Genomic DNA, 18,725 nt, shown 5'->3' on the forward strand with positions numbered 1-18,725 from the left:
ACTGTCAGAACAAAATTATTATATTATACAATAAATTATATTATAATCTGGCGGTAATGCTGTCATTTAGTTTAGTTCATACACTAATCCCATCTGATCTCTTCACAGACCCGGGTCCTGGTCACTCATGGCGTCAGCTTTCTGAAGCACACCGATGAGATTGTGGTATTAGTGAATGGCAGCGTCACTGAAACCGGCTCCTACAAAACATTACTGGCCAACAATGGAGCTTTCGCTGAGTTCCTCAGGACGTACGCGAAGCAAGAGCACGCCAAGGACTCAGAGCCTACAGGTAAAGTCATGAACACCAGGATTTGCAGGATCCCACTGTTTGTTGTCTATGTTGCTTTCTGGCTGTTGGATTGAGTACCACTGTGTTTGCACTTTTGTGATACGTATCCCATTGTGTTTGCACCTCAAGCAATGTATCTCATATTTGAATTGTCTGGTAATGTGTTTTAGTAATGACAATGATGCTGCAATTTTAAGTTCAGAAGGGATCTGTAAACACATACGCCTTAATTTGGGGGAAACAATAAAAGGTGGTAGGTCACCCACCCAAGAGTCCAGAAGAGGGGCACTTGGGAGAAATGTGAAGGGATAATCAGCAACCAGGCTCTCTCCTGTGTAGTCTAGGCCTCAAGACCACAGGGTATGCATTGAAGTATACACAGATTTCTAGGTAAACACCTCAAAACCAAGGGGGATCAAGAGAAAGGGAAAGTCTCCTAACCAGTAGCTAAGAGAGACCCAATTTTCTTGTAAGAATGCCAACTCCAAGCCAGTGAGGGTAAGCATCACATCATGTGCCTCATTGCATTCTATGGCCTGTTGAGCTTCAAGCTGAGCTTAATTGTCTATATAGCTTAGAGAGCTTTAGATAGAGAGCTACACCTCCAGTTGCCTACAACCCCCCCCCCCCCCCCCCCCCCGCGCTTGAGGTATTGTCTGAAACCGTTCTGGAAGCCAACCAGTGTAAGGACCCCCTTATTGAAGAAAATGTTATGAATTATGATTTGTTTAACCCAGTCCAGAACAGATGACATGAAGGGAAGGTCTTTTACACCATTACATAACCAAGCTATCTCAGGGTGCTCCCTTACTCTGGCCAGCTGGCACCAAGGAACTGAAACCATCTATTACTTTGTGACCAAGAACTGTAAATTACTTGCTCATCAGCCATAATCTAATTTAACTATTGTCCCCTATTAAGTGCTACTAGATATAGGTGAAGACGATGGGGGTGAAGATCCCATAGTGCACGGTGCAGAAGTGGCAGGAGACATTGTGACCATGACACTTAGGAGGGAGAACAGTCTACACAGAAGGAGGCTCAGCAGGTGAGTCTGGATGATTTAGGACACGGAGACTCAAGTACAATGTCCAAGGTTCTCGTCATTTATATTATGTCATCGGTTCTGACCACATCTGATCTATGGCTTATAACGTCTCACTTATCCACCTCTGCGAATATTACAGTATGAATGGCACCTTGAGGAAGTCTCTGAAGGATGTACAAAAGGAGATGGGAGAAGACAAGACAAAAATTGCAACAGGACAACAACTTATTGAAAAGGAAACAGTAGAGACAGGAAAGGTATTGATGGTTTTTCCTGTATTACATGTCCATGTGCAGTGTCCCGATACCCGTATTCCATCTACTAAATGTATAAACCTGTTGTGTGGCTGAGAAATGTGATAACTTATATACGTGGTTATTTTGCTTATCAGACCGTTAGTACCTATAGTAGTAGCTTATACTGGGGTATAATGGTTGTACAAGTGTTTACATTGCTCTGTATTGCCCATCCTAGCAGTCCCATGTTAAATGGGTTGTGTCACAAAGCAAATAAGGTAAAATCAGATGTGTACAACACACAAACACATATATTTAGGAGAACAAATGTGCTGTTTTAGTAAGGTAATGTAAATCCCTGTACCATTTTTCTTCCCATGAATCTATTCACTCCCTGGTTTCCTCTCTGAACTATGACCCTGGTGTTGCCACACAGCAGTGCAGACACTTTACCGCAATCCCCCTTGCTTGTGAAGTGAAAACCAACTACCAGTACTAATGGGACAGGTCCTGTGACCGCAATTGAACTGAACACGAGTGACCCAACAGAGGCCCAGTGGGCCGTAACCAAGGGCAACAGGTTCAAACAAAGCAGCACATGAGGGACTAGTGATTCTATATCTTTTGATTGAACTATTGGTACATAATGCATCAGTATAGACCTAGTTTACTTCATGACACAACCCCTTTAAGGATGTATGGAACATATTACCTCATTTTACACAGCTTCTACCAGAAGTGTGGTGTATGGGAAGAGTCTCACCGGTTTAACCTAAGATCATTCTTTCTCTCTGGATGACTGGGTCTTTCTACTCAGTCTGGCTTTGAACAGAGAAAGGTAAACAACCTAGACTAGTCTGCCACATCGAACACATCGAACCCTTGGGCCCAGTCACTTCCCAGTTAGCATCTGCTACCAACAAACACCTCTATGCTACAGAAGCACAAAAATCCTGTTCCAGTTGCTACCTATCTGGGTGATCATTATACCCTACAGTTCTAGGAAGTCTTACCAAGACTGTCTCCAGTCCACACTGAGAGGGAACATCAACAATTCCAACACGGAAAATCGGCAAGGCAGGAGAGGGAAGAGCTGAACAAGGACTCCCCTGCTTCACTTAAAGGGGTTGGCCACTTTATAGTAAAATTGCTCAGTGTACAGTATTAGTAACTGTACTCACTGTACTGACAGCAGATCCCTGTGTACCTCATAGAGCTAATATCAGACTCCCCTCCTCCAGGCTGTGCTGCCCTGCTCTGTGGGGTTTTGGTCCATAAGATAGCTTACATGGAGGAGCATGTGACTGTGCCCCACCCTCTGTGTCCACCACTGAGCCTGTATATGTCTATGGAGGATATAGGAGACAGGGCATGGTCACATGCTCCTCCATGTCAGCCATTTTATGGACAGAAACAAAACAGAGCAGGGCACCCCAGCCTGGTGAAGGGGAGTCTGATTTTAGCTCTATGAGGTACACAGGGAGCTGCTGTCAGTATATACATTGAGTACACTTACTAATACTTTGTACTGACCTATTTTACTATAAAGTGGCCAACCCCTTTAACTATTTGTGCCTAGTGGCTTTCATGTCTTTAGTATGTGCCCTACACAAAGAGGTTGTGCCACATCTAACTAGGTAATGTTTTATTAAGCAGCTACACCGCAGTAAGCCAGTCTATCGGGGACCTCTACAGCAGACTTTAACCTAAGTAGACTGTATACATATATCTTCACTAGCAACACTAAGGGTCCTATTCCACGAGCCGATGGCGCTCGTTTACTGGGCCTATTACACAGCCTTACAATTGTTTAGTGAGGGCTGCAGGGACATCATTACCAATGTCCTTGCAGCCCTTGTTTAAACACCATACTTTACCTAAACATGTTGCAGGTCTTCTCCTTTGCTCCTTCTTCCCGGTTCCGCACGCAGCAGCAGCTTCGGTGTGGCCTGTCTGAGCTGACAGACCGCTCAGCCAATCACTGGCCGCGGTGGTCCTGGCCAGTGATTGGCTGAGCGGTCTGTCAGCTAAGACAGGTTGCACCAAAGCTGCTGCTGCGCGTGGGGCAGAGAGGAAGAAGGAGCGTAGGATAAGACCTGCAACATGCCTAGGTACAGCATGGTGCTTGTGAAATCGTTGGTCGCCCACCGCGCATCTCTATTCGACGCAGCGATGCGTGGTTGGTTCCCGATGATTTTAGGTTTGAACCTAAATAAACGATCAGCCGATGACACGATTATCGGCTGATCGTTGTCTCTATTCCACCGAACGATAATCGGCGGAATCGGGCTGATTCGACCTATTATTGCTCAGTGGAATAGGGCCCTAAGACTACACACATCTCTAGTGATCAAAATTGCACATTTAGTTGGTACAATTGATTAAAAAGGGGGAGTGTGAGGGGAGCGTGAGAAAAACAGGGGAGTGTGAGTACAGCACCTGCACATTTGCCTCATGTAAGGCATTCTACATATTTTATGAATATCAACCACTGCAACTTTTTTCTTGCAGGTGAAATTCTTCCTGTATATGAAGTATATGCGTGCGGTCGGATGGTGTTACACTACCTGGATATTGGTTACCTACATTTTACAGAATGTTGCCGTTGTCGGGCAGAATATTTGGCTCAGTGAGTGGACAGCGGACTCGGTGACTTACTTCAATCAAACTTATACCGCCTCACAGAGAGACATGCGGATTGGAGTATTTGGAGCCCTTGGGGTGGCTCAAGGTAACTTTTTTTTTCTCAAATTCTAATAAAGGGTTTGTCTAACCAATATAATCTTTGTCCACATGGATGTCATAGCTGACGGTCCCCATTCAGAACTCCCCATGAACCAGAATGTAAAGGTCCTGGTGTTGGGGACATCTGGCAGACACGAGCCACCTATGCATTACATAGACAGTCATTCATCTTTATGGCCACTGCAATGAAAAAATGTGACTTGCCGCTGGTTCCACCAGCAAAACTGATTGCTTAGGCTGCCAAGAACTGAAAGGGCTTATATCTGATTAGACACCCCCTTTAACCACTAATATTCCAATATTGTGCGCTAATATTTTTTGTTGTACAGGTAGTAATGAGTCATATATGTATTATTTTTCAGCTATTTTTGTGTTCCTCAGCGCTTTTCTGATTGCGGCCGGTACGGTGCGGGCATCACGGCTGCTCCATGCACAACTCCTTCGAAATATCCTGCACGTTCCTATGCAGTTCTTCGACACTACTCCAACTGGGCGCATTGTCAACAGATTTGCCAAGGTCAGTTCCATCTATTTTCATTGAAAAGTTTTATCTAGTAGTAACCTCTAGGTTGAAAAACCTGGTCTGGTATAGCTTCCGGAAGTGTCATCCATGTACATCACATGGTCAGGGTGGGCAGTTGCTACCAGCATTTTTTATGAACTTGCATTAGGGCCTACCATCTTCAAGTTACGTCATCATGGATAAAGGCTATCACCTCACAATCATATATGTTTTTTACTTATAGGACATCTTCACTGTGGATGACACCATTCCCATGTCATTCCGTTACTGGATCGAGTGCTTCCTGGAAGTGATCAGCACCCTGTTTATTATCTGTTTGGCCACACCAATTTTTGCTGCCGTCATCATACCACTAGCTATTCTTTATTATTTTGTCCAGGTAAGAATCTGGCTCCAAATCAGACTACAGGAATAATGCCCACAGTGATGTCATATTAGTGGAAGAGTAAAAATAATCCTCACATTATGGGGAACAATTGTGGGAAACAATGTACCGTATAAATTTAGTCCAGAGATGGTTGCCCTTTCTTGTTGGGCTTCCAGGTAGTTATGTCCATGTACGTTATTAAGTTGCTTTTGTATCTATAGAGGTTTTATGTCTCCACCTCCCGTCAGCTGAGGCGTCTGGACTCAGTCACTAGGTCCCCCATCTATTCTCACTTTGGGGAGACAGTCTCTGGTCTATCAGTCATCCGAGCTTATGGACATCAACAGAGGTTCCTCCAGCACAATGAAGACACCATAGACCTGAATCAGAAGAGTGTTTACCCCTGGATTGTCTCCAATAGGTAAGGAATCCATAAGTCATGTGAAACCTTGTGCTACCAGGAGGAACCTCTAGTAATCTCCTATCGTGTGATACTATCTGCAGGTGGCTGGCCATTCGTCTTGAATTTGTAGGGAATCTGACTGTGTTCTTTGCTGCGCTCTTCGCTGTGTTAGCCCGTGGCACTGTGGACGGTGGGACTGTTGGACTGTCCATTTCTTCAGCACTCAATGTGAGTCATTGTGACCCGGATTTTGCACCATTGCCCAGGATCTCTGTATTGGTCATACCTTTTACATCATTATGTGGTGTCCTACCACTGCTGTTCTTTTCTCTTCTCTTATGCACCAGTCGCAAAAGCTTCTTTCTCCAGGTTAAGTGGTGATGAAGAGTACTTTTACGTTTGACTACTAGTTGTCAGTATTTCTTATATGTCTTTGTATTTCTATGTATTGCACAGCTGAGGAGGTTCATGGGTTAATGGGTTTTATTGTGTACCATGTGCTATTATTGACCAATAGGAGGTGCTCTGCGTCTAACTTATCTCTTCTCTTTCTTATGCACACACTCATCCCCACCACTCACAGGGTAGATTACTTAGCCCCTGTAGGAAGTTAGTTACTTGGTGGAGGAAGTGCAGTTTAGTGTTATCCAGATTCTCGTGGGAGAAAGGCACACAAAGCAAGTGTCCCTGCTGTAGCCAAGCCACGGCCTGGCTTATGCCAGGATCCTTGTCTGGGACCAAAGAGAGCAGTCTAGTCTAAGACACGAGTGTGTACAGATGCAACCAGTTCTTGCAGTATTTCTACTATACCTACTATGCAGTGCCAAACACTAAAAAGGGAGAAGAGTCTAGGAACATCCTAACCCACGCCGTGAACCAGTCTAAAAGTTGCAGGGCAGTATCCTGAGAACCAGAGAACTAGCCTGGATAGGACAAAGCTACCAAGGAAAGTCTATGTATCCTGTCTCGCAGTGCAGGTAACTGGGACATCCTCAGAAACTTAGCTTCATTCAGATAACCACGGCTGGGGCTTGTATCACTCTATTAGGACGGGTTACTCAACACTGTAGGGCACAAGGTGATCAGATATAGTCCACACGTAAACTCAATCTACAAGTATTCTCTAATGTTCCAGCAGAGTACATTGCTACATTTGTGACTCCCTCAACAAACTCTTCTCCTCTACTCTACTCTCAACTTTCCAAGCACTGTTGCAACTACCTCTCTGTTACTCTACTTCTTCAAGCACCTCCTCGAGCACAAAACAAGTTCTAGCACTAAATTCTATGTGAAGATTTATCTATTCTATCAAAGTGTGTTGTACTATTGAAAGACTGCACAGTAAGGCTATGTTCACACAACTTCTTTTCCTTTCCGTTTAAAATAACATCCATCATTTTGAGTCTAAAATAACGGACGTCATTTTAAATATCAAAACCTTTTCTCGATTTTTGATGTTGTGTGAACAAAGCCTACAGCTGTTCTATTTTTTATATCACTGGGACTCTTTTATACGCACAAGCACCCATACACACACCAACTGTACACCTTACAGGTTATTTTTCCCCTTTCTGTTGGTGGCGGTACTGATAGTCCGGGTGGGTCAGTTGCTACTCAGGACTACCGTGACAAGAGCCCAAGGTACCTATTACGACCCGCAGGTCACCGATCTTTTGGGGATTACAGATAGCCACAACACAAAGCAGGTACCAACATCACACCTGTGTACTGTACAAGACACACAACACAACACCAACACCTTTGGCTGAGAAGTCACGACCACCTGTCATAGCATCACCCATATTTAATAAGGTTGTTTATTTCTTATTGTTACAGATTACGCAGACCCTCAACTGGTTGGTACGGATGACGTCTGAGCTGGAGACCAACATTGTTGCTGTTGAGCGTGTGGATGAATACATTAAAGAAAAGAATGAAGTAAGTGCCGAAGACAGTGACCAACATAGTAGATCTCTGGATAGAGTCTTTTTGTATTATAGACTTTAAATCTTATTTTTGTCTAAGAGGTGGTGGAGAGTAGAGATGATCGAACAGCAAAAATTTTCAGGTTCGTTCGAATTCAAACCTTCGGCATTTGATTCCCACTGCCTTCCCGTTTGATCATCTTTAGTGGAGAGTTGACAACACTCCTTGGTCCCCATACAATTCCCCATAGAATTTCCTCTACCCAATGTTTCCTTAGGCATGCCGTTGGCCAGGATAAAGCTGGGAGCTAAGATAACTCACAATCTATAGTGTATTGGCAGGCTCACATAGCCCGTTCTGTGGTGAGCCCCCGGATGATGATGTAGCGGTGGGACAGTCAGTCACTTGCTAGATGGAAGTGTGACGCCACTTCTGGTGGTGGATGGCTGAGATACAGCCAAACCTTAAGGGTTTTGTCACGTAACGCCAGTGCCAGGTGGGCACACAGGTGTGATGGCATGGCTGCTTTTAAGGTGTAAGGCCGGTTGTACCCTTTTCCCCTGTGGTCAGTGTCCTGTCTGGTTGCTGCAGGGTCTCTTGGGATAGTGTAGTCACAGGTGGTCAGAGCGGTGTGATGACTCTCCCGAATGGTGGTAGGAAGAAGAAGACAACCTGTGCCTGTGTATTGCCCACTAGTTTTGGCTGAACCGTACTAACGGGTGACACAGGCCCCAGACCTTGTTACCTGGAATGAGCAGAGTGCTGAGGGTTTCCTGCTGACACTCGCTCTGCGAAATGGAGTTCATCAACTTTCAGTAACTTTGCTCCACCCGGATCAGTTCCTAGCTCTTTGGCTCTTTAGTGGATACTGTCCTGCACTGTAATGACTTCTAGTCCTCGGCGTGGGTTGAGGTGATTTGTTGGCTAGTCCTCTCCTGAAGGGCTTAGCACTGCATCACACAGTGTGCGGGTACTTCAAGAAAGAAGTTTTTAAGAGGGGTCTGTCCTGTGTCCTACCTATGCGGGGTACTGACTAAGACTTGTCTGTAGAGGGGACCTGGCAGAGGGCCAGGGCCCAGGTAGAACCGCTGTGGAGAGCTATCTGAGCTGCGTCCTTTCTCCACCAAAGCTCAACTAAGACTCCTCCTTCACCCAAGGGACTAACTTCCTAACCAGAGTGTAATGTGTGCTGTGGTTGGGAGGAAAGAGAGCAACAGAAGAGAGGAAAGGAAAGAGGTGATAGGACAGAAGAAAGGAAAGATCCTACTGGTTCACAGAATCTGGTACTAGGGATGGTCCGAACCTGCCGAGGTTCGGGTTCGTACGAACCCGGACTCTCGGCGATGATTCCCGCTGTCTTGAACCTCCATGCAGAGGGTGGATACAGTGGGAGGACCGCCTGGAAAACCGGGATACAGCCACAGCCATAGGCTGTATCCCAGTTTTCCAGGCGGTCTTCCCGCTTTATCCACCCTCTTCACGGAGGTTTAAGACAGCGGGAATCATCGCCGAGAGTCCGGGTTCGTTCGAACCCAAACCTCGGCAGGTTCGGACCATCCCTATCTGGTACACACAAAATACAATAACCCTTTCAGACACTTCAGCTGTGCAGCTTCCATACTTCAGTTATACAATATAGCGACATCTAGTAGTCATCTTTAGTAACACTTCAGCTGCAATAAGACTACAAAAAGTACAGACTTTTACGAAGGGTGTGAATAGTAACAACACCCCTAGTGGGACACCACAATGTTGCATCACTAGTCCTATGCCTCTTTACTGGACCAAAAGCTAATAGTTGTTCTCTACCCACATTGTAGCTGCTATTCCCAACAGTGAGGTGCAGGGCTCCGAATATATGTAGCTTAGGAGCCACTTGGTCCTAGGCCCAGCCTGAAGGGTCTTAGGGTGATGCTATTGTCCACCTTCTTCTGTCGGCATAACACTCTCCCCTGTTAAATCTACTCCTCCTAAACTCTGTCTCAGGAGCGACTAGGAAGTATATTTTCAGATTTAAAGTATGGTTAGGGACTTCCTCTCATTCTATTCTAACTTCCTGTTCCTCTTTGCTAAGAGGCAGGGTCAGAGCAGGCCACCAATCTCCAGAAGGTGCTCTGTACAAGTGTAAGTGTGGGCATGTAATTCCCATGTTAACCCTTTACTCACAGTTAAACTTGGATAAAATGCAACTTATGCTTTTAATACCGCTTGGCAGGACATAGATATATCCTAGAAAAATGTCAGTGGATTCATGTGTGTAACTGTAGCCAGTGTTCTTGGTTAACAGGCAGAGTGGGTGACTCAGCGGCGCCCCCCACAGGACTGGCCAGACAGAGGTGTTGTAGAATTTGTGGATTACAAGGCGCGTTATCGCTCTGAACTAGATCTTGTTCTACATGGGATTTCCTGCACTGTTGACAGTATGGAGAAGGTAAGGAGGATACAGGAATGGACAAGTCAGGCCTCTTACACACATCTGTTTATGCTGTCTGCAAATGCGGACAGAATAGAGACTCATCTCTGTGTATGCGTCCTATTCATATCCCTGGATCTGTCCCTCAGGTTGGAATAGTCGGAAGGACGGGAGCTGGAAAATCTTCACTTACTAATTGTCTCTTCCGGATTATCGAGGCAGCGGGAGGGAAGATAGTCATTGATGGGGTGGACATCTCCACTATTGGCCTCCATGACCTGCGCAACAAGCTGACTATAATTCCACAGGTAATTCACTACCCAAACCCATTGTTCAGGGGGAGTATCCATATAGTCTCCATATATAATATGACAGAAAAGCTATTATGCAGATATTTTACCTAAAGTTTTTGTATAATAATTTGTATATCTATATACAGAAAACAGCAGTAGATCCCATTAATAAGGAGATTGGGATTTATTATTATTGCCCCCCCTGGTGTATGCCAGGGAGTATGCCAGCCTTTTCCCTCACTTGCTTGATGGACATGCGGGGGGGCAGAGGGGTATCTGAGCAGCAATGGAAGAAGGATGTCCAGGTGCGTGTGCGTCACTTACCTGGGGAGGAGATGGCACCAAGGAAGAAGACCAAGCCCGTGGGGGCAGTGTTCTACTGGGAAACCTTGGCATCATGTGGATGTAAGGGTACTATTACATCAGACGATTATTGGCCATACTTGGCTGATTACCAACTGATAATCGTTTAGTGTAATAGTTCGTGCTTATGGTGCGTTTACACAGACAGATTTATCTGGCAGATTTTGGAAGCCAAAGCCAGGAATGGATTTGAAAAGAGGAAAAATCTCAGTCTTTCCTTAATGACATGTTCCTTGTTTATCGTCTGTTCCTAGCTTTGGCTTCAAAAATCTGTCAGATAAATCTGTCTGTGTAAACACACCATTAAAGGCAACAATCAGCCGTCATGACTGATTGTGGTTTTAAAGCATTAACCAAAATCCTGATAGCGACAGTCTGCTAGCCATGGCGCTGTGTATTAGGAGCGTTGGGAGCAGACCACAGCTTTCTTCTATGGGCCACCCAAACGATCTAAAGATCAATGTCTGTGCATGTAATAGCACAGACAGCGAGCTGGGAACGAGAAGCAAGCAAGAGCTGATCTGACAGATTGGTGCTCGCTTGCTCCTAAATATTGACCCAGACTGTGACTTGTACCACCTACCTAACCACTGTACACACCAAGTCCCCTTTCAGCATAATAATGCCCTGGGGCCACACTGCAGACGGTGCTCAGGAATGAGGAACATGACAAAGAAATCAAGGTACTATCCTGGGCAGTTGGTGAATAGTCAGAGCACATTTTGCAAACATACCACTAGGTGGCAGCAGTTACACATGTAAAGACACCGAGAATGGCGGCTTCGTAGAATGTACTCAGCAGTTTGCGTTTCTGTACAGTCTTGATGTTTGGTGAGATTTCTTGGCAAGGCTTTCCTTGTAAAATGTAATTTCACAGGCAGCTTAATATATGTGGATATCTAATATTTAAGGATTACGTTGCTCACATGTGGCGTTCGCAATATTGTTCATTGTTGGCAAGGTATCAACTTATTTTACAACAAATATCTATTGTTCTGCAAGATGGAAACTATTACACAACATTATAAGTGATGTGTCCGCTATAATGGGGGCACAATGACAGCTCCCCCAGCAATGGGTGTAACCGCTCAGCAGGAAAGGTGAACTATAATGTAACCTGCAACTGCTTGTGGTCCACAGGAACTCATCAAAGTCCCCAACAGGTTCTAATCAGCTTTAGGAACATGTATAACAAATAGCTGATCTCTTTATTGCCCTTGAAAACAGCACCGATCCATTGCTCTTGTTCCTTGCATACAGTGTCTACAGCAATATCCAAGGGCACGATAAAATCCGATCTGTTCATCAATACATGGTGATGAGGAGGAGGCAAATTATGTAGTATAAGAGGCAATTCCAAATCTGTTGGGGTAATTTGTGTATAAATGAATGTGAGAGGCATTATTTCCTGCATCTACATCACTTACAGGGATAGATGAGGAGGCAGTACTATCTGTTCCAACACAAATGACATGATGAGACAAGGATGTAGTACTGTCAGCTACTACATAATTTATAGGGAGGCAGTGTAATGTGCGCCTACATCATTTACAGGGACAGACAGGGAGGCCGCACTATCTGTGCCTACATCGTTTATAGGGACAGGAAGGCAGTTCTATCTGTGCCTACCTTGTTTATAGAGGCAGTCAGGGAGGCAGTACTATCGGGGCCTGCATCATTTACAGGGACAGATAAGGCGACTATATGTACCTACTTTATTTACAGGGAGAAACAGGGCAGAAATACTATTTGCGCCCGCATCATTTTGCAGGAACGGAAAGAATACTACTGGTGCCTTCTTCATTTACAGGGAGAGATAGGGAGGTAGTTCTATCTGTGCCTTCATCATTAATATTTTGTAGGTAAATGGATACCCTGGGAATGCCTATTCAGGGTTGGTAGGTTAAAAATATATAAAGTCTAAGCTTTGTTTATATTTTCCACTACGGTTTGTCTACTATAAAGCAATGGTGATATTACTGCCAGGGTATATAGCAGCCCATTGTCCCTTGCATTTAGACAGTATAATGTTCTCCTGTAGGACCCAGTGTTATTCTCTGGAACGCTGAGAATGAATTTGGACCCGTTTGATCAGTACACGGATGAGGAGATCTGGAAAGCTCTGGAACTCTCTCACCTCAAACCGTATGTAGAAGGGCTGCAGGAAAAGCTTTCCTATGAAGTCAGTGAAGGAGGAGAGAACCTAAGGTAAGAGCACAGCAGTGCAGATGGTCCCTCTTTGTCATACTACCCAACGTACAGTTCTTCACATTCATGTTTCATCTACAATGTAATAAGAACGGTGACTCGTTTTCATTAAAACAAAAATTTCCATACACACATTGTCCTGAATTTCCTTTGTTATTCTGTGCAGTGTGGGTCAGAGGCAGCTGGTGTGTCTGGCTCGGGCATTACTGCGGAAATCCAAGATCCTCATTCTGGATGAAGCCACGGCGGCTGTGGACCTGGAGACGGATAATTTAATCCAGAGGACCATCCGCAGTGAATTTGCAGATTGCACAGTGTTGACCATCGCACATCGCTTGCACACCATCATGGACAGTAACAAGTGAGGACCCCTTATACTTAGTATACACAGTTACTAGCTATTCAGGCATCTTCTATATGACTTTCCCTACCAATGCCCAACCAACTCATTTTCCTTCAGAGCTGAATTTAGAATTCTGATCTATCCAGTAGACCAATAAAAAAAAAAAAAATATGTGCCAAGTGGACACCACTGAATTTTACGCCAAATAACAATTCAGTTGCAGAAATTCATTGCATTTTGTCTTTCTTTGCAGGGTCATGATGTTGGACTCGGGAAAGATTATAGAATATGGAAGCCCAGAAGACCTCCTGGCAAGCCAAGGACATTTTGCCTCTATGGCCAAAGATGCTGGCATTGAGATCACCAGTGGCACATCACTATGAGGCCTGGAGGATGTATATGAGTGATGAGATTCAAGCATGGACTCTCTTAAGACTCTAGAGACAACTGCTAAAATCCAATGTGAACTGTGAAGCAACCTAAACTTTAGGGGAAAGAAATTTCCTCCATCTGCACACAGGATGTTTGGAGCTCAGCCAGAGTAACCACTGGGTTCCGGGTCACCTCTCTTACCAAGCTTCTTGTTCCCCTTGGGGCAGGCAGCTCTAGAAGAAGTTCTGGTTGAATTATGAAGGCCAATGTGCTCTTGGGAACTTTCAGTTCATATTTTTGTTCCCTTCAGATCTGTCCTCTACACAATCTAGTCTCTGAGCTCTACAGACAGTTCTTTCCTCCTCATGGCTTGATTTTTTGCCATACATAGACAGGGGGCAAATCCTGTCCAATCTGCTGCTATTTACCACAGGTGATGCCAATCGAGGGGCAAAAACATCTGAGATGATCAAGAGAAATAGGAGGAGCCAAAGCTGAATGTTAAGTGTCATTGTAAAGTGTCTGAATAATTTTGATCATGTAAATTTCTTTCCCAAAAAAATGTCTAGAGGAAAGAGAATCTCTACAGCAAAATAGAAGAGGATTCTTTACTGTAAGAACAGTGAGACTTACAAAAGTGGAGCAACAGTAGAGAAGGGGAGTTAATTTACGATCCTCCCACAGTGATATCACCTCTGCATCTCAAGGGTTATGTATTCAATAGAGAACATCATCCAGTAGAACGTTAACCAAAAGAAAGAACCCTCGATAATGTAAACTGTGCAGTAAGAAAGTCAGTTTACAGACTAAAACTGGGAAGTACAGTGCAAGATGGTTGAAGTTCTATATGAAGTGATATCGATGGGAATGATACTCCTGAAGGTTCCTACATTCAGAACTCCTGTCTGGAATGTTTACATGATTGCACCACTGAGCAGAAGAACTATTAGGCTTCTGTGCCTCTTTTGAGAGCTGCAACCACTAAGATTTTTGTACCACTTTAAGTGCAGAAATAAAAGTTCAGTAAATCTACTTATTTGCACCCTGTTCTGCAGCGGTCTAGTTTTATTTATCCGTATTGAATAGAGATGATCGAACATCGGGAAATCATAGGTTTGATCGAACTCAAACCTTCTCGAACCTGCAGCATTTGATTCTCGATGCCTTCCTGGTCCGTGGGGAAGGAGACTTCCGGAGTACAGGCCAAGGTAATAGGCTGTATCCCTGTTTTCCAGGCGGTACTCCAGCAGTCCCCTCCTTCCTCACGGAACGGGTAGGCATCGGGAATCAAATGCTGCAGGTTCGAGAAGGTTCGAGTGAACCTAAGATTTCCGATGTTCGATCATCTCTGGTATTGTCTCTGGCTCCTCCCTCTCTCTATAAACAACACATTATCCTCTGATGTCACATGAGGATTGACTGGATTTTGTCTCTGAATTTGGTTCCACCTCCCCGAGTGATGTCACCATCTCTGACTATCCCCTCCAGCCTACATCACCATCTCTTATATACATATATATCTTTATTGGAACATTTAGGGAGAACGAGTTGTGTTAACATTATGCTGCCTTGTGAATAATGATGCTACAATAAGAGCAGACGGAGTGAATACAGTAGGTGCTGCAACCTGACTGCAGTGAAATGAAACGTTCGCCTAAAACTTTGGGGAAATGGCAGGAGTGGTGGGGGAGGGGAGTAGGCAGGGTGGGAGGACTGTGATGAACAGCTAAGGGAAAGCAATGCATTCTGTGAATTGTAATACTGAGCAATTGCTTACCCAGGAGGTACAGGACTAAAACCCTAAAAACAAAGATTTGGGTGGTTTCAGAACTGGGACAGATAGGTAAGCAATGCTATAAGCTTTTGCAATAATTTTTTTCTTTGAGAACACAGTCTATACCCCGACCACCAGGTCCTGACTGTACACCAGGCTACAATTTTTGTAGATTAAAAGTAAAAGGTACAATACAAGAACATCATTAAGATATCTGAGGTTTATTGGTTCCATTATAGCATTGCACAATAGGATCAAACTTGATTTTCCTCAATGAACCACAGCCTTTAGAAATGAGTAGGAACCCCCCTTCCCCACCCCCCATTGTCCTCCTTCTCTCCCGCTTTCAGGGGAAAAAAAATGTACACAACAGTATAAAAAATACACAAAACATATCATACATTTGTTCTAAACACAATAAAAAGATCTTGTATCCTCTAAAAAGGTGCCTATGTGGAAATGTGCAAAGGCTACGTCCGTAAAAACACATATACAATAAGAAAAAAAAAAAAAATTACACAAGAATACAGCGCGGATATTACACTCCCTTCAGTAGTCAGGTCCGAATGTTCATCTTATTACTTGCTACAAGTGTCTGGTCTGTGTGATACACATAGTATATAATGCTTCATTTCATAGGAAATTGTATATTCTACAAATATCTCTCGCCTGACCCCTTCCAGACTGATGCTGGAAAGGAACAGCCAATGCGTAGTAAAAAAATAAAACAAAAAACAACGTAACGGAAGAGCCAAGAGATTAGCGGAGCGCTGTGTTGGTAGATGAGGCCATCTCTATATCCTCTAAGGCTTGGGTGAGATGACAACTTCAACCGCGGGACTATTATATAGCAACACAGGTTCATAGGAGTCAAGGATGTTGCCACTCTTGTCAATGGCTGCATTTGGTATTACAGTTTAGTCTTATTCACCTGAATAGGGGTGAACTGGAATACTGTGCTCAGCCATGGGCACAAGTGGCACTGTTTCCAGGGGGACAAAAAAAAAAAAAAAAAAAGGAGGCCCCCTTTATTTCAAAAACCCTTAAATTCACCATAAAGAACCCTTGATGGTTCAGCAGCATCGGATTCTAGTTGACCACAGTATCGATGGTGCATTATCCAAGTTGCAATCAATCTTAATTTGGGATTATAGATGAGACTGCCATTCATTCCTATGGATCATGCATGATAGTATGGCATCTATGCAGCACATCAAGACAGCATAGACTGGAAGTCACTTTCTATGTCTTGCCTAGTGGAGAGTTAAAAAACAAAACAAAAAAAAACAAAAACATGGAGGTCTTAAAAGGGGCTGTACAGGATTTTTATAACCTGTCCACAAGTTCTATGTGTAATTGACGCTTAGCCACATCCACTTCAATGATATAAATCTGCAATACCACACACACACAGGTGTGGTGCGCTACAAGATACAAGAAAAGCAGCCATATTTTTCAAATCCTGCACAGCCCCTTTAAGTGTGGTTCTCTCTCTCCAAAACAAAAATAATTTCCCAAAAATAGTAATACTGCTTTGCAATCTGCAATCAGCACCACACACCAGAGAGAATGTAACGAGTGTCTAGCAGATGTTCCCTGAAAAGTCGAAGTAAAACAGAGTTTTGTTTCCCCCATGAAGCATTGTTAAATATTTCCATTTAAATAAAGTTAAGAAATCTTAAGTGCCACAACTCCCAATTAAGGAGTACCCACATTGGCTGTCCAGCATGGGCGTGTCCTCAGCACTCTGATCTATCAACCAATCAGAGCACAGCAAACTGTATGAGAAACAATTTTTACAATCCCTTATCTGGACAAGTGTGTCTTGCTTGACTGCTTCCTTTAAGGCGCTGTACAGAATTAGAAATTAAACAACTGGTTTGTTCCGAAAACAGTGCCAACTCTGTCTACAGGCTGTGTCTGGTATTGCAACTAATTAATTTGAATATGGTACACAACCTATGGACAGGTATGGCACTGTTACTCGAAGAAAGCAGCCATGTTATTTTAATGTACTGCAACCTGTTACTAGATGGTGATAGATTAATTGGTATTAAGTTAATTAGTTCAAATACTGTTGCAATGCTATGGTCAAATAGAGGTTTTATTAAATTTCATTGGCACCCAATGTTCAAAGACAGCCCTTACTTACTAATTTGTGATATCAGGGCTGTCAATAGTTAATATCTATGGAAGCGCTAAAGTGGGTTGACCATGGAGGTATAACTTAGGCCCTAACTCTGAAACAGCCCCCCACCTATCATGTTGTATTTAGAATACTGGTGTTCTCCTATGCAGGTACACAACTGCACCCTACAGCCATGCCCCCCATAGGTCGCAGCTCAACCTTAGTTTGCCAGTATACATGCCAGGTGGATCACCAATGGTTACCCATGTGGACCACATCGGATAATTATACTCACTGCATCAGTACAACGCACCAGGCCTTCAAACCACTTGTTCTTAGTATGGACGTACTAGTTGATACTAAGTCCTATTATATAAAACCACATTCTCTGTAAATAGTGTTCAAGTGATTTCAGCAGCAAAAAAATATTAAAAAGCCATTTCAGAAAAAAGGCACAGATGCTGTCCTAAGGGTTAGAGAAGAATTCCTGGTGCTGGCGGCTGCAGGGGGGTCGATCTCACGTGTACTCTGTCTTCCGGATGTAGTTGGATGGCACATAGCCCCGCTTTCCTTCCACTTCGGCCAACCACCATTCGCCGTTTCCATTCATATCTCGAAATTCCAGGATCTTCAGTTTCTGATTGGCTGTGACCGAGAGTTCGTTTGGAGAGCGCGCTCTAAAGGCGTAAACTGCGTAATACACCTAAAAGGGACAAAAATATATCATATCAGTATCTATATTAATCACATAGCAGGAAAAGGTCAGTCTTGTTTTTCCTGAAACAGCGCCCCTTGTGTAAACTGATTGCTATTGCAGATCAGCCATATGTTAATAAATAGGGTTAAAATGTAATACTTGACAAAGGAAAAATTTCTGGAAAAATAAAAAGCAGACCTTTGTTTCTGAATATCATAAACTCCTATAGCAAACTGATCAATTGCTAATCAGAACATGTAAATCAATAATGCTGTGTGACAAATGCCATGAGGGAAACAGATCGCTGATCTCAGGGAAACCAGCCAAACAACAACACTGCCGGCTGCTAGTCAAAACGCTCAATGCAGTGAAGTACAGTGGTACCTCGGTTCTCGAACTTAGTTGGTTCCAGAAGGCAGTTTGAGAACCGAGCAGTTTGAGAACTGAGGTACCACTGTACTAGATGCATTGCCCCCTGGGAAACATAAATATGTAAAAGAAGAGCCCGTGGAGCCCCATCAAAGAGTCTTGAAACACAGGACTAGCCAGATATCCCTCAGGGAAGGACCCAGCCAAGGGTCACCACCCCGAAAC

The 18,725-nt window shown here is 43.9% G+C and overlaps 2 protein-coding genes across 4 annotated transcripts in view; one reads left to right on the forward strand and one right to left on the reverse strand.

Annotated features, from left to right (window-relative positions):
• The window catches only part of LOC138799170 (ATP-binding cassette sub-family C member 2-like), a 31,940-nt gene extending 17,376 nt beyond the window's left edge, over positions 1-14,564 (forward strand). Inside the window, exons 19-32 of the mRNA XM_069980011.1 lie at positions 109-292; positions 1,214-1,340; positions 1,480-1,597; positions 4,088-4,307; positions 4,684-4,838; positions 5,068-5,223; positions 5,433-5,632; positions 5,716-5,842; positions 7,451-7,552; positions 9,828-9,971; positions 10,103-10,261; positions 12,651-12,817; positions 12,984-13,178; positions 13,414-14,564. Of these exons, the coding sequence (XP_069836112.1) occupies positions 109-292; positions 1,214-1,340; positions 1,480-1,597; positions 4,088-4,307; positions 4,684-4,838; positions 5,068-5,223; positions 5,433-5,632; positions 5,716-5,842; positions 7,451-7,552; positions 9,828-9,971; positions 10,103-10,261; positions 12,651-12,817; positions 12,984-13,178; positions 13,414-13,543 (2,184 nt within the window). The 3' untranslated portion in view covers positions 13,544-14,564. The remainder of the gene's footprint in view (positions 1-108; positions 293-1,213; positions 1,341-1,479; positions 1,598-4,087; positions 4,308-4,683; positions 4,839-5,067; positions 5,224-5,432; positions 5,633-5,715; positions 5,843-7,450; positions 7,553-9,827; positions 9,972-10,102; positions 10,262-12,650; positions 12,818-12,983; positions 13,179-13,413) is intronic.
• A 965-nt stretch (positions 14,565-15,529) lies between these two features.
• DNMBP (dynamin binding protein) overlaps positions 15,530-18,725 on the reverse strand; it is an 85,934-nt gene continuing 82,738 nt past the window's right edge. For all 3 annotated transcript variants that reach the window (XM_069980013.1, XM_069980014.1, XM_069980015.1), the window contains one exon: positions 15,530-18,137. In XM_069980013.1, coding sequence (XP_069836114.1) covers positions 17,952-18,137 — 186 coding nt within the window. In that variant the 3' untranslated portion in view covers positions 15,530-17,951. The remainder of the gene's footprint in view (positions 18,138-18,725) is intronic.

Source organism: Dendropsophus ebraccatus, chromosome 8 (genome assembly GCF_027789765.1).
Source record: "Dendropsophus ebraccatus isolate aDenEbr1 chromosome 8, aDenEbr1.pat, whole genome shotgun sequence".
In the NCBI taxonomy this organism is placed as follows: Eukaryota; Metazoa; Chordata; class Amphibia; order Anura; family Hylidae; genus Dendropsophus; species Dendropsophus ebraccatus.